Genomic DNA, 12959 nt, shown 5'->3' with positions numbered 1-12959 from the left:
AAAATGGAAAAATCTCATAACTGGTAAAGTTTATTTTTTGGCAATAAACCTACTGAGCCTAATACCATTTCTCTTTATTCCAAATGTCCGTTTTGTGATCCGCTAGTGTGAGTTTTACTACTGTCGGATCGTCCCAGAACACGTCTACTGGTCCACTGAGTTGTGCAGACTTCTCTGCAGAACTCAACGGAGCTGATGCATCTTGCCGACCAGAAGCAGCTTCTCATTGCTGAAGGTTATGAGCCACGGCACCATCTTGTATGGTGCGAGGCCACCTCTGTGCTATCAGAAGAAATGCTTCCAATTACTTCAATAGGAAGAGCTGTTTGAGACTCACATCACCAACATCAACAAAATGATTAAAATAAAAGAGTTCAAGAGCTGCGATAAGACACAGTGTAATGATCTACACTGGTAAGACTATATCTCAGGAGGAAATCCAAATAGCTAAAGGATTCACAAGTTTCATTGTCACATTTTGTATCATTTCATGTCATGGCAAATAACCAGTTTCGGAAACTTTGCATCTCTTTCTATTATGACACTGGAAATGAAATTAAGAACTTTGTGAAAAAAGAAACTATGTCAACAGTTATCATTTATTACCTGTCACTACTGTCAAACTCACAGTCTTGTGCCTATTCTCTCATTTTTAAGAGTATTTTCTTACAGAGTTGTGCAACAGCAGTTTTGGCATGTGTTTCACAGGGGGCAAAAGCCTGCTCCTTTAGTTGGTCTGAATGGACCATACACACCAGAGGCAGTAACAAAAATCACACCCAGAAAGCCTTCTAAAGATGCCCAGAGTAGGGATGCGTGTGTGGTTTGCTGAACCATTAAGGTACTAATTTAAACTTCGTTTTCACTAAATGCGAAGCCTTACAGTGAGTGGAGTCTCTCTGTAACACTGTAAGAATAGGGAATATTTCTAGAGGTACTGGTAGGTACTGACATGAAATGGAAAACAGACTACAGAAATACCAAAGCTGTATTTTCTCTAGGGGGTAAAAGGCACATTGCTCTTTCTTCTTACTTCTGTTCAAAACACAGAGAAGCTCTCTAATATTACCAACTGTAACAATAATAGTATTATTGCTATAATTGCTATAATACCGATAGTGTTACAACCTCTATATTACCTTGAGTATTATCATAAGATTGTAGCTCTGACACATTAATTGGTCTCATCAACTAATGCAGTCACTGTAAATTCTGTGGCAATCAAATAATAATGAATTTAACTTTTCTAAATGAAAATACTTTTAAGATGAAACATTTCAAATGTTCAAAAACCAAAGTGAGAAACAACAGTTGGGCTGAGTAAAAGAATGAATAAAGTAAAATCCATTTCAGCTCTTCAGTGGGCTTTGTGGTCAATATGACTTTATTATGAAGCGCAATATAGTTATTAAAGCACTTCCAGGTACATTTGTCCATTTGTTGGACTGCAAAACCAGTAAGTGGAATGAGGAGGTGCCCTGGCCCAGGACAGTCATACACAGGGGAATTCAGCCATTGATAATGCTTACATTTCCATCAACAGACTAGAAGCCACACACATTCTCATGACGGTAGCTATTAACCTTCACATCAGCTTACAACATTTCCACAACCTCTCTACAGACTTTTAAATTTTGGGCGAAGAAAATCCTGTAAAGGTTCATCATTATCTGTGAGGAAATTTAAGTTCCCAAGGAGCCTCCTGGTTTTCATCCTATGCTCATACAGCCAAAAGCTTAGGCAGGCTTCATATTCTCAGCAAAGCAGCATATAGGTTTGTAACTATATTCAATCACATACATAAAAAAAGAGATGAAAATACATGAAGCAGCATACAGAAATAATACAAAAGATCAGTGGGCATACCATTTTGGACACGTGTTCTAAGGCTGGGTCTAAATCACTGCTGCATTGAAATACAATTTGAAGAGTCAGTCTTTAGCTCTAGTCCCAGAAATAAGCACAGATCTTAACTTTATATAGCAAAAGTAGTCCATCTGTACTGTGTATGTATGTGTGAATAAATAAATTATATAGCAAGTCAAAATTAAAATTTCCTTCCTTCACAGTACAAAATGAGTGAAATACGTTTCACAATCAGATCAAAATGTGGTCATACACTGCCTACAGAAACAGTTCTGAAATTAGCTATTAGACAGTTGGAATCAGACACAAACAGTTGCAAGTTTCAGATATTTATATGTTTAAATGCTGTTTCACTTAAAGACTGGAAAAAAAACGGTATTTTTGAGAAAGGAATGAGAATGTACACATGCAAAATACACCATTTATAGTTAAAAAAATCTCATAAAATGAAAGGAGAAGTAAAAAGAACTTTAATTCTGTGTCACATACCATCAGCATGTCTTTAAAAGACAATCGACAAAGAAAAGTAGTGGGTTATCAAATGAAACTGTTAATAGATCAGAAGCACAAAGTCAAGTAGTTTTTAATGCTAGCATACCAGTTAAATTCACTAACGATGGGCTTATGCCGTTACCACACCTCTGCCAAAAATAAATTAATAAACAAAATTCAGAAGTCCGGCACTTTGACTTATTTTTCCTAAATAAAAGTTGCAAATCTTACGTTCAGGAGGTCAGGCCTCATTATACTCATTTCCCTATGAAAGAGCCCGACATTGGCGCTGAGAGAGGCAGAGTCACAGCTCTGCATGTTGCTGTTCACACAGACACGAGACACAGAATCACGCTTCAGTCCAGCTGGCCTTGGACAGCACAGTGCATTTGGATACTGCATCCCTCCACGTAAGATATGAAACCTGCATTACACCACATTTTTTTTCTTGTGCAGCTATTGACATATGACTATGAACGAATCTCTGTTAACAGTTTCCTTTTGTTATAGGTTTTAAGCCCGGTACAGCTGGGAACTCAGGTTTTGTTCTGTTCTCCAACACCGTATCAATGTCTTTGTATGTTTATCACAAATAACTACAGATGAGAGTAATCTTTTCCTGTTCACGTTTACATTACCTAGAACACTCTGCACTAGACAGACATGGAAGACATGAAATACTTTTATCTGAAGAAAGTACATACTTGCTTGAAAATTGAAGTCAAGTTATGATGAAAAATTATACTGACTCTGTAAGTGCATGAGTGTCCAGAAAACTGGCGCAAGAGGTTGTACAGAAGACTGCATTTTTTTTTTTCCACCTGAAAGTATGGATCCTCCCTCGAAAAAGAACATGGAGCAAACATTTTTCATGCCCTTGCATGGTGGAGAGATTTATTCTAGTTGAGAAAGCAAACAAGAGGGGTAGGTATGCTGAACCTGAACAACATAAATCTATTCTTAAAGTGATCAACAGAGTAACGTTCACTTTATTCTCAGAATATGATCCAGAGGAGAACAGCTCCACATTTGCTACAGCACATCTTGAATGTTTTTAAACCACGGACCTCAACCAGAACTCAGTCCATAAAGACCTCAAATAGCTAAGTAAACATCTGTATCTTTCAAAGTTGTTTCACCCAACATGAAAAGAGCTTCTACAATCCAGTTAAAATATATTTTTATACTGTGTTGAAAGCATAATAAGAAAACCTTGTGTATTGCTAAAAAAGTAAAAATAAAATCAAAACTAGGAAAGGATTAAAGCTGCTAACAAGACTTGACATTTGCCATTTTATTTTTTATATTTTTATTTTAATTTATTTTTATAGTTTACATTTCAAAACCACAAATTCTTCAACCTAATTTGAAGACAACAAAAAGATTTTATGCGATCCTTTTAATAAGCAACATCTTCCCCACTAATCCTCAGCCAAATAAAGAGAAGACTGCCAGCATTATTCCCTACAAAATATAAAATCAGGTATATGACAAGCCAATCTGCTCCCTACCTTTCACAGACCAATGCGCAACCCACGCAAGCTGAATTATGGAATATTTAATAAAAGTTACTGAAAAGTGTCAAATGACAAAATGCTGAAGTTACAAAACAAACATTTCCATATTGTAATCACGTTTAGCTGAACTCTTGAGCAGTCAACATTAAGCTCAAATGTAATGCAAGTTTCCCTGTCAAAGCCCCGTTCAAAAGAGGAGAGATTTCACTGTAACATATTGATTTCCTTTATTGCTGATTAAAAAAAAAAAAAAAAATTAAAAAGCCTGATTTTTTTCTGGGACATTTATGCAGTCCTATCTAATTATATACTCCATCAACCTAACTAAATTAAATAATAATATAATGATGTGTAGGAAACAACTGATATATATGCAGACAGTTTAAGTAGTACTAATTACATTCTAATTTTTTAAATCCGTCATAATGAGCCTTTCTTCCCATTCTCAGAATGGAGGACAATGTGTAGGTTAATATTTCTATTCAGTGTGTCATATTATCTACTTAGGAAAATCACTGAAAGTCTGAATGAACACACAAGTTCACTGAGCTCACCATACAGCCAAACTCAATTCCAAATTCAAACAGGAATTTTTTTAATTGCTAATAATCCCACAGTACCATACTAAACATTGCAGAGTATATTTTAAAACCGCTGCATCCAAAGTCTGCCGGTGCATTCTGTGTGACTCTACCCAGTCTTTCACAGTAACTACAATCTCTGAAAAGACACGCTTAAGAAAGTAATGTTTCAATATACAGAAGGAAAATCAAAAGGGTTTTCTACCAGTAAACTGTTTTAATACAGTACTTTGTATCTTCAAAGCACTATGCTGTACTACTAAAGCAGTTCTAAACATACTGCAGGTCACAGAAATACTTAGAATTCACAGAAATAACAAGAATTACCATTTCTACTGCTGTTAAAATTCACCTTTTGATCAAGCAGAGAGGTTATAAGTAACTCACCTCCACATTGCTCTCAAGCTATTTCTATCTCTACACTGAAAAGTGAATATTTGGACTCGGGAGAAATCAGTGAAGATTGAGCTTAAAAGACTGCAAAAAAGAGTCAGGCTTATGAGGTCAAAAGGGATTTAGATCAACATTTTATATCAGCTCTTACAAGGAAATTGCAGCTAACTTGTTGTTTTAACATGTATTTAATATCGAAACTTGGTATATCACCCAAAGGTCTTACCTACCATTTTGTCTTGGGGCACAAAATGCAACTGTTTATAGTTAGTAGATAAATAACAGTAATGAAATCATTAAGTACATGTTTGCTTTAAATATTGTTATTAACAAACCAACCTTCTCTTTTGGGCTTCAGAGTCTCTCCTGGCTCGTTCTAGTGCCAGTTCTTCAGCTATTCTTTTCTTTAGCTCTTCATCATTAACTACAATTAAGAGAAAATTATATGAAATGTTAACAGAACACAACATATATCTAATTACACAAAAAATGCATAATACAGTGCTCTATTTTATTTCTTTTGTCTATAAAGCAGTTGGAGTGCTTTCTTGTCGTTTCAACACCTTTCAAATTATAGCATACACACCAAAGAGCCTTTAAAAACTACTCTTAGTAAACAACTTTTCAATTAGTGGAATCTTTCAAAAATTAAAAAACATACAGTCTATGCTAAATTATATACATTTTTCTTAAGAAACATGCCTTTATAAAGCAAAAGAGGCAGGGGGTTAATGGGACTGAGACCTAAATAGTAAAGTAATAAAATGCTTTTTTATTCATATGGAACCAAGGGAAGCATTTTCCTGCATAATGAATCAAGTATTTTCAGATGCATATCTTACCCAGCAAAGCATTTACAACACCCTAGATTTCCATACTTCTGGTTTCTACTGTTAGAAAAAGATTTTGCCTCAAATTCTACCAAATTTTGTTTAAACAAGTAGACACAGCAGCAGTATTTTTCTTAATTTAACGTTATGTCAGATGAATTAGTTGAAAGTCTGGTTAAGAACTGAAAAAAGCAGGGAAGCAACTTCCTCAAGTCCATGACTAAACTTTTCCACACAAAGGTAGAAAAGTATGACAACCATTAATCCTACAAGCTTGAAAGACATCTATAAGATGACCAAAATCCATTGAACAAGGTTTTGAAACATAAAACAGGTCCATTCCCAACTCTCTTTGATACTCAAGGGTTCAGTTGTACAAGGTACTACACTGATACCGTTCAATATTAAATATCTCCACAGCTATAGACAACTGCATACTTCTGAATAATCTGACCCAAGGAGATCAGAAATAGTCTGTTGTTACTTCCTTTAATAGACCCTGTGGCAATAAAACACGTTTCAATAGACTTCTAGAAGAAACCATACTGAAAAGTTTGTTTCAACCTGAAAAAAAACCACCAAAAAACCCCCAAAAACCACAAAAAAACCCACCCAAAACACCCCAACTTTGCAGATGGCTTTGTAAGTTTTCTCTATTGTTCCAGTACAGGCATACAGTTAATTCCCTTATTTATATGAAGCATCTGGCTCAAATTCCACTCTATGGAACCACAAAGCTAAAAAAAGGGTATGTAATCTCACCCCAAAATGCCTGTCACTTGAACATAATATAGATGTTGAATTCAAGAAGGTGATACAACTCCCTCATCTGCCCTCAGAAGCAGTAACAAGAACACTCGCTTAGGTAGCTAAAAAACAGAGAACTACATTTTCATCTAATTTAAGCAGATACACTCTCTCTTTTTTGTTTTTGTTTTTTTTTGACAAATAAAGCTAAAGAAAAAGCGCCTAGTGATTAGAAGACAAAAGAGGGACAGCGTCCAATTCTAGTACTCCCTTTGTGGAGTTCTTTGGTTTACATTAGGCAGTAATCTGATTTTTAAAAATAAAGAGACACACACAAAAAAAGCCAGTGACAAATAGCTGTGTATCTCGGTGAGCTCGTCTCCAGGAGTTTGCTTTATCTGCAAATATTGTCCAATATCATTAGCCCACGTTCTCATTATAGTTAATAGAGTCCAGTGTGCAATTCTTCTCATCCTAAAGTAGACTTCTGGAATAGTGAATTTTATGTATGAATGGAGCAGCTTCATCGACTATATGGGAGTCTTGGCCAACTAATTCAGTTATAACCATCTTAAGTAAAGCAGGATGAATCGATATCCATCCTGCCAGACGCAGCAAATGCTTAGATGACAAAAACAGAGCTGCGCTGGGGAAAAGCGGGGGGACACTTGTGAATGGCAAGTGAGACTCCAGTCTAAAATCATACTAACATACACGAAAATCCAGAGGTGAACATGAATCTCATAACAGATTACTGTCACAAACCCTGGGTGAAAAAGCAAAACCCCATTTTATTTGGACTATCTCTACTCACTATTGACACTGCTCCACTATTTTCTCCTCTGGGGGTCTATGAGGATACTCCCTGTTTGAGAAGATACTGAGTTGTTATAGCACATCTGTACATGTCCAAACAAAGATCAGCTAGTCACAGTGAGCTGTATCGCCAGAAGACAAAAAAAAAAGTTTAGCAAAATATCAGACAATCACAAGGATCCCGTTTCTGTACTGCAGCAGGCATTAATCTCCCCCACACCTCAGTAAGCATCACAAGCCAAAATGAGAGCAGTTAAGGTTCTGCATTTGTACACTTAGAAATGATTAAGCTGTCATAAAAGCAAAGAATTTATTTCCCATCACAGCTACCTTATTCACCAAACAATCTGAAAACCCATGATCAAGGGTTTCTTACTGCAGTTCTGCTCAACCCAGACACCTCAATATTTCATGTCCTTTTAATGCTGCACCTGAGAATACACAAAACGTTGCATAAGTATATTGTTCACCAGCATCTACACCGTGAAGTTTATTGTTCTGCTGTGCAAAAATGAGTACAAGAACTCTAACAGACCATAGAATGTTTGTTTAAGTCATAATGAGAAAAGATTGAGGCATCAGCCAATGAAGACATTTGACCTTAACAATCAATTAGGTTACCCATCGATCAGCCAAATACTAATAGGGAATAAAAGTGGAGCTATAGATCATTGAATAGAATTATTGTAAGATATAATTGGGTCGCTCCCAAATGGGAACTTTATGATGTTTCAGTAAAAAATTGCAGTTCTACAAGTAGGAGGGAAAGAAGCACTTACAAAGAGCAAAGTTAATTTATTAGAAAGAGGATCAGGCAATAAAAAAAATGGAACTGTTTCTAGTTAATAGCAATAACATTTCTCTCTGATGGCAATCTCTGCTCAGACTATAGGGCATTAAAACCAGACAGCTGACCATTAAACTGTTGGAAAAATATTAGAACCTGGTGGGTGCAAGACTGCTAAAATAACCATGATCCAGAGACGGTAAGTATACAGGAGTTGCCAAAAATTATGTAGCCATTCCCACCAGCACCCCCCCTTGGTATTTTAAGCTTTTCAGGATACAATGAAGTTGACGCTGATTTCAGTAAGTGCATCCCAGAGCAGATAAATTTGGAAGATTTTCAGGCAAGTACATTTAGGCAGGTCACACTCACATCTCAGTGCTTTCTTATGCTCCTACAAGAGCGTAAAATGAACGCAGCTCCACCATTTCCCAAGTCTGAATGTGCTAATGCACAGCTCACATCACAAGACAATTTAGATAGATGGTCAGTAATGGGAACTATACTCAAAAAGCCATAGTGCTACAGCCAGAAATAACTCTTCTCTGTCCTCTTAGCATGTGAAGGGTGGATGCTGATAGGTGTCTGATAAGCGGTATTCTCTTCAGGATAATGGAAATGGAGTACCACCAGTTGCATTGCCAATGGGCTCATTACCATGCTGAGATCTAGCAGCAGGTTGCACAATGCTTGAAAGAGTGACCAGGCTGCTCCATGTAACAACACCGCAGTCACAGAATACCAGTATGCGATGAAAAACACAAAGCTCTTGCCTGCATCTTGGACAAGGGCATTTTGCCACTTTGATGGCCTCCGGGATGCAGCAACCTGACCTTTCTCATTTGTTCACCTACTTTTGTGGAAAAGTTTGAAAGGCACAGTCATTTATGCTTCAGCTTACAGCACAAACACATGATGTATTTCCTCCCCTTCATGCACAGATTCTTTTAAAAAGTACACATAAATTAACCAATTATTATTATTTAAACCATTTTCATGCACTGCAAGCACAAGATAATACACATATTTGGTTGAATTAACTTCCCCTCCACACACACACACAAAAAGGTAAACTCAGCTTATTTCAATTTTAAAACACAGCTTTAAGAGTATGGAAGAAAGGGAACAAGACAGCCAAAGATGAGATCTGAAGAAACTATGAATTCCACCCAATACATATATCTATTGGCCAAAATCTGTGACCGTGCCCAGCGAATAGAAGAGAGGCAACTTCCAGAATCAAATTACAACACATTTACTCAAGTTTTCTACCAATTCGTTCCAGTTGGCTTTATGGCTTCAGACAGATGTGCCGAAAGAAAGGGTGTGAGAGTACCTCTCACCAGGACAGGGTTTTATTTTGAAAAGAGCACCAGAGTAGGCTGGCAGTTATGGAAGAGTAAGAGCATTCTCCGCATGGCTGTTGTCCCAACACTTTCCCGTTCAGTTTTTTCTAGACAATGAAGACACTCTGAGATTCCTATCTATCCAACACCCTTCTGCAAACCTGAAGGAGGCTTATTCTGCCACTTCTTTAAAAGGCAAAAAACCCAATGAAAACGGTTTTGGGAGCCACTCGTAGAAATACAATATTGCTTTCAGGTAAAGACTAACCCGATTGCTTTTAACAAAAAAACCCCAAACAATTAAACAACAAGAGTATGCAAAGCCATTTGCTTAACCCTTATAACTGATTCTCTACTTGTGCTTCAAAAACAAATGAATAGGAAAGCACACACCTGGTATGTTTCCCAGGGTCCAAAACACTTTGAATAATTGCAGGACAATTGATGAGGACAGAGGAGCTGAGGGCACTGAAGAGCTTACGCACTTAACAACAGCTACCGAGGTTTCAGAGATATAGTATGCACTTCATCGTGGAACTTCAAAGGCCATCCACTAGCAGTATCAGAGCAAAGCCAAGAGCTTCACGTGATGACAACAATTCTTGAGAAGCAATCAGCAATTTTATCTCCTAGGTCTACTACAGGTTGGTGCATAAGGGTATGTGCAACTCTGCTACTCTCATATTTTTTTTTTCCTCTAATTCCTCTGCTCTCGCTAGTCACAAGATCAAAATCCGTACCTTCTCCCTCTTTAAAGCAGTTGCTTCACAGAAAAGACATTCAGCATGATACCAAGATTACAGCGAGAAGGCGGCTCCCAAAGCTCCAAACAACACACATTAGGTAAAACAGACATCTGCAGCCTCAAAAAGGTTGCCTGAGAAATCAGGAATACAATATGGAAAAATTAATCAAATAGCCTCTAGCCTGCAGAGCTGGGAATCTGGCCATTAATCTTGCATTTTCAAAAAAATCATTAATGGAAACAGCAGTTATTATGGGGCACCTTACTAAACCCTCTTGAAAGGGCAGGTGCATTAAGTTATTAACGAAGAGATACTTCAGTTTGATACAATCAAACATCTTTTAGAAAATACTTAGCTAAATAATATATAGAGAATAAATTTACAAAAAAAAAAAAAAAAAAGAAAAGAAACGAAGACAGTTGTACTTTTCCTGTTCATTCAGCTTTGGTAATAAAAAAAACAAACCAAACAGAAAAAAAGATGTCCAAAGAAAGATGTCCAATGAACAGGACATCCCTCACAGAGCAACTTCTCAGAGGCCAGAAGAGTGTCATACAGATGTCCTCCAGACCATCTGACCACCTTCCTTAAAGAGTTAAAAATTTGCTTTTACAAAAAATACCTCCAAGGATGGAAACAGCACAGCCCCTCTGGGCAACATGTTTCAACACCTGACTGACCTGATGGCAAAAAAGCTTCTCCTTAGAGGTCAAAAGCGCTCTCGTTTCAATGTATGCCTCTTGTTTCTCGTCTTCATGCCATGCACCACCATGAAGAGACTGGTTCTGACTTCTCAATAACTTCCTTGCTGGAAGGGAATACTTCCAAGCCTAGGAAGCCCAGGTCCCTCAGCCTCTCAGACCACCACTCCTTCATCCAAGGAGCTCTGCAATGCGCTTGGGGCTACACTGGCTACTTCTGCCTTTGAATAAACAAGTGACAAGAAAAGACAACCCATACCATTTAAATTAAGTACGTGGCTTGGGTGCAATGCAGAGGACTAACGCAAGGGTAACATACACAAATCCAGAACGAACAATCTTCAAATTAGTGTCTGAATACATCAACAAGACAGCAAACAAGAAGCTGCATATGCAACTCATTTCATCTTTTACATCGGCACTCGCTAGAGGCTGTTAGGAAAGTGTAGTTATAAAATAAGCAGTAAATTCCTCACAGATTAGAAACAGGGTAAGACAAAACAGAGGACAGAAAGCACTAGCTCTGGGAAAGCTAAACAGAGACTTTAAACTCTGCACATGAATAGTCTAAAATCATTTTAATCAAGACTTTGTAAGACTGGAAAACTTTAAAAGGGAGAAAATAAGGCCAAGCAAGCTGAACACCACAATGGTATACAAATTCAGATTTGAAAAATGAACAGTCACACATACTGGAAAGCATAATGTGATTTTATCTCACATTTTACTTGGTTTTTAAATCAATTACAATCACATCTAAGTCCCGAGTATCGCACAAAGAAAATTTGTTTAATGGCCAGCTGGGCACGAGAGAGAAGAAGGTAGAAAGGGAAGAGAACATCCAGCTATAGAATATATAAAGATTTAGAGAGGAAGAATATGAAAAATAAGATGATGCACCTCCACACTTCCTCGAGCACAGTGTTTTATCAGTCCACACAACAGCTAAAGCCAAGGATAAACTTTGCCTAGATCTATTTCAGTTCCACTGAAATTTATGGGCTTAACACTTTCCAACCTATTTTGTCCAATAGCTTACATTAACATTTTCTTTCTTTTAAGGCAAAGGAAAAACATTACAAAATGTCTTTGAAACAAAGCATAGAAAAAGTGAGAGGGGTTGGGGGGTTTTTTTGCATCAGAAGCACTAACGTAGATTGGTTTCTCACAGATCCGCATTGCGCGTTTCGCTGCCCGCTCACATTAAGTCAAGCTGCTCTCTCTTGTCCCTGCAACACCATCTTCCTTGAGCACTTTTCCAGTCTCCAAACTTCAGCTCTCTCTCCCGTCTCCTGGCTTGGCTTGGCGATACGCAGGTACAGGCTGCAGTTGCTTTTGCAGAAGGTGGGTCAATCTGCCAGCCATAGCATAGGTATTGAGTGGCAAACCTTCAGCAAAACAGCCCAGGCAGCTGAAGACCTTCTCTTGTCTTTTCTACCTAGCTTTTGATTTATCAAACCCTATAGAAACATTAGGCCTTGAGTCTTTCAGCTCCCTCTTAGTTAGATTTGGCTGAAATAGGTTAATAAATTCAGGAGTTATCAGGAGGCAACTGGTGAATGTACAGCACTACCGCACAACCATTTTCCTTTGGGAAAGCACACAGAAAAAATGAAGAGAAAACCCAAAATGGCTCAATACAGAGAAGAGACATGGTATAGAATATAATACCGTCAGATAGGCAGCTCTGGGCTTCTATTCGTTCTTCCATAACACATTGTTAAAAAGGCTCACAACAAAGCTGACATGGCAGCATTTAAAAGATTTTTGATTTTGTAAATTTTTTTGTAATATTTGAAATGCACAGTGGACAATATGTTGTCAACTCTTTTTGCTGAAGGCAAAAGCAAGTAAAATCAAAGGGGACAAAAAATAAGACTGAAGAATACCAACAGGCTAGGTAATAACGTAAAATGGAGTTGGAGAACACCGCTTCAAAGTATGTACCAACCATTGCCAGAAACAGGAATACTTCTTTTTTGCTGGAAAAACTATATCATAATTACTTACTGCAGAATTTCTTGCATTCACCTCTGTAGCATCTGGTATTGACAAAAGAGCATCAGGGCATTCAAACCATCGATCTGATCCAACAAGGCAGTTCTCATGTCCCTGTGCACATTAAGTATGAACATTA

The 12959-nt window shown here is 37.5% G+C and overlaps 1 protein-coding gene and 1 long non-coding RNA gene across 2 annotated transcripts in view; both read right to left on the bottom strand.

Annotated features, from left to right (window-relative positions):
* The window catches only part of CHCHD3 (coiled-coil-helix-coiled-coil-helix domain containing 3), a 160463-nt gene that overhangs the window by 125547 nt on the left and 21957 nt on the right, over positions 1 to 12959 (bottom strand). Inside the window, exon 3 of the mRNA XM_075757290.1 lies at positions 5189 to 5273. Coding sequence (XP_075613405.1) covers positions 5189 to 5273 — 85 coding nt within the window. The remainder of the gene's footprint in view (positions 1 to 5188; positions 5274 to 12959) is intronic.
* Positions 4501 to 5178, bottom strand: LOC142602407 (uncharacterized). Its single transcript, XR_012836217.1, has 2 exons — positions 4844 to 5178; positions 4501 to 4595 (listed from the first exon to the last, which is right to left on the bottom strand). It is a non-coding gene; the product is annotated as an uncharacterized LOC142602407 (long non-coding RNA).

The sequence above is a fragment of the Balearica regulorum genome, chromosome 1, assembly GCF_011004875.1.
Source record: "Balearica regulorum gibbericeps isolate bBalReg1 chromosome 1, bBalReg1.pri, whole genome shotgun sequence".
Lineage (NCBI taxonomy): Eukaryota > Metazoa > Chordata > Aves > Gruiformes > Gruidae > Balearica > Balearica regulorum.
The sequence above is the reverse complement of the archived record's forward strand: the minus strand, read 5'-3'. Positions and strand labels throughout refer to the sequence as shown.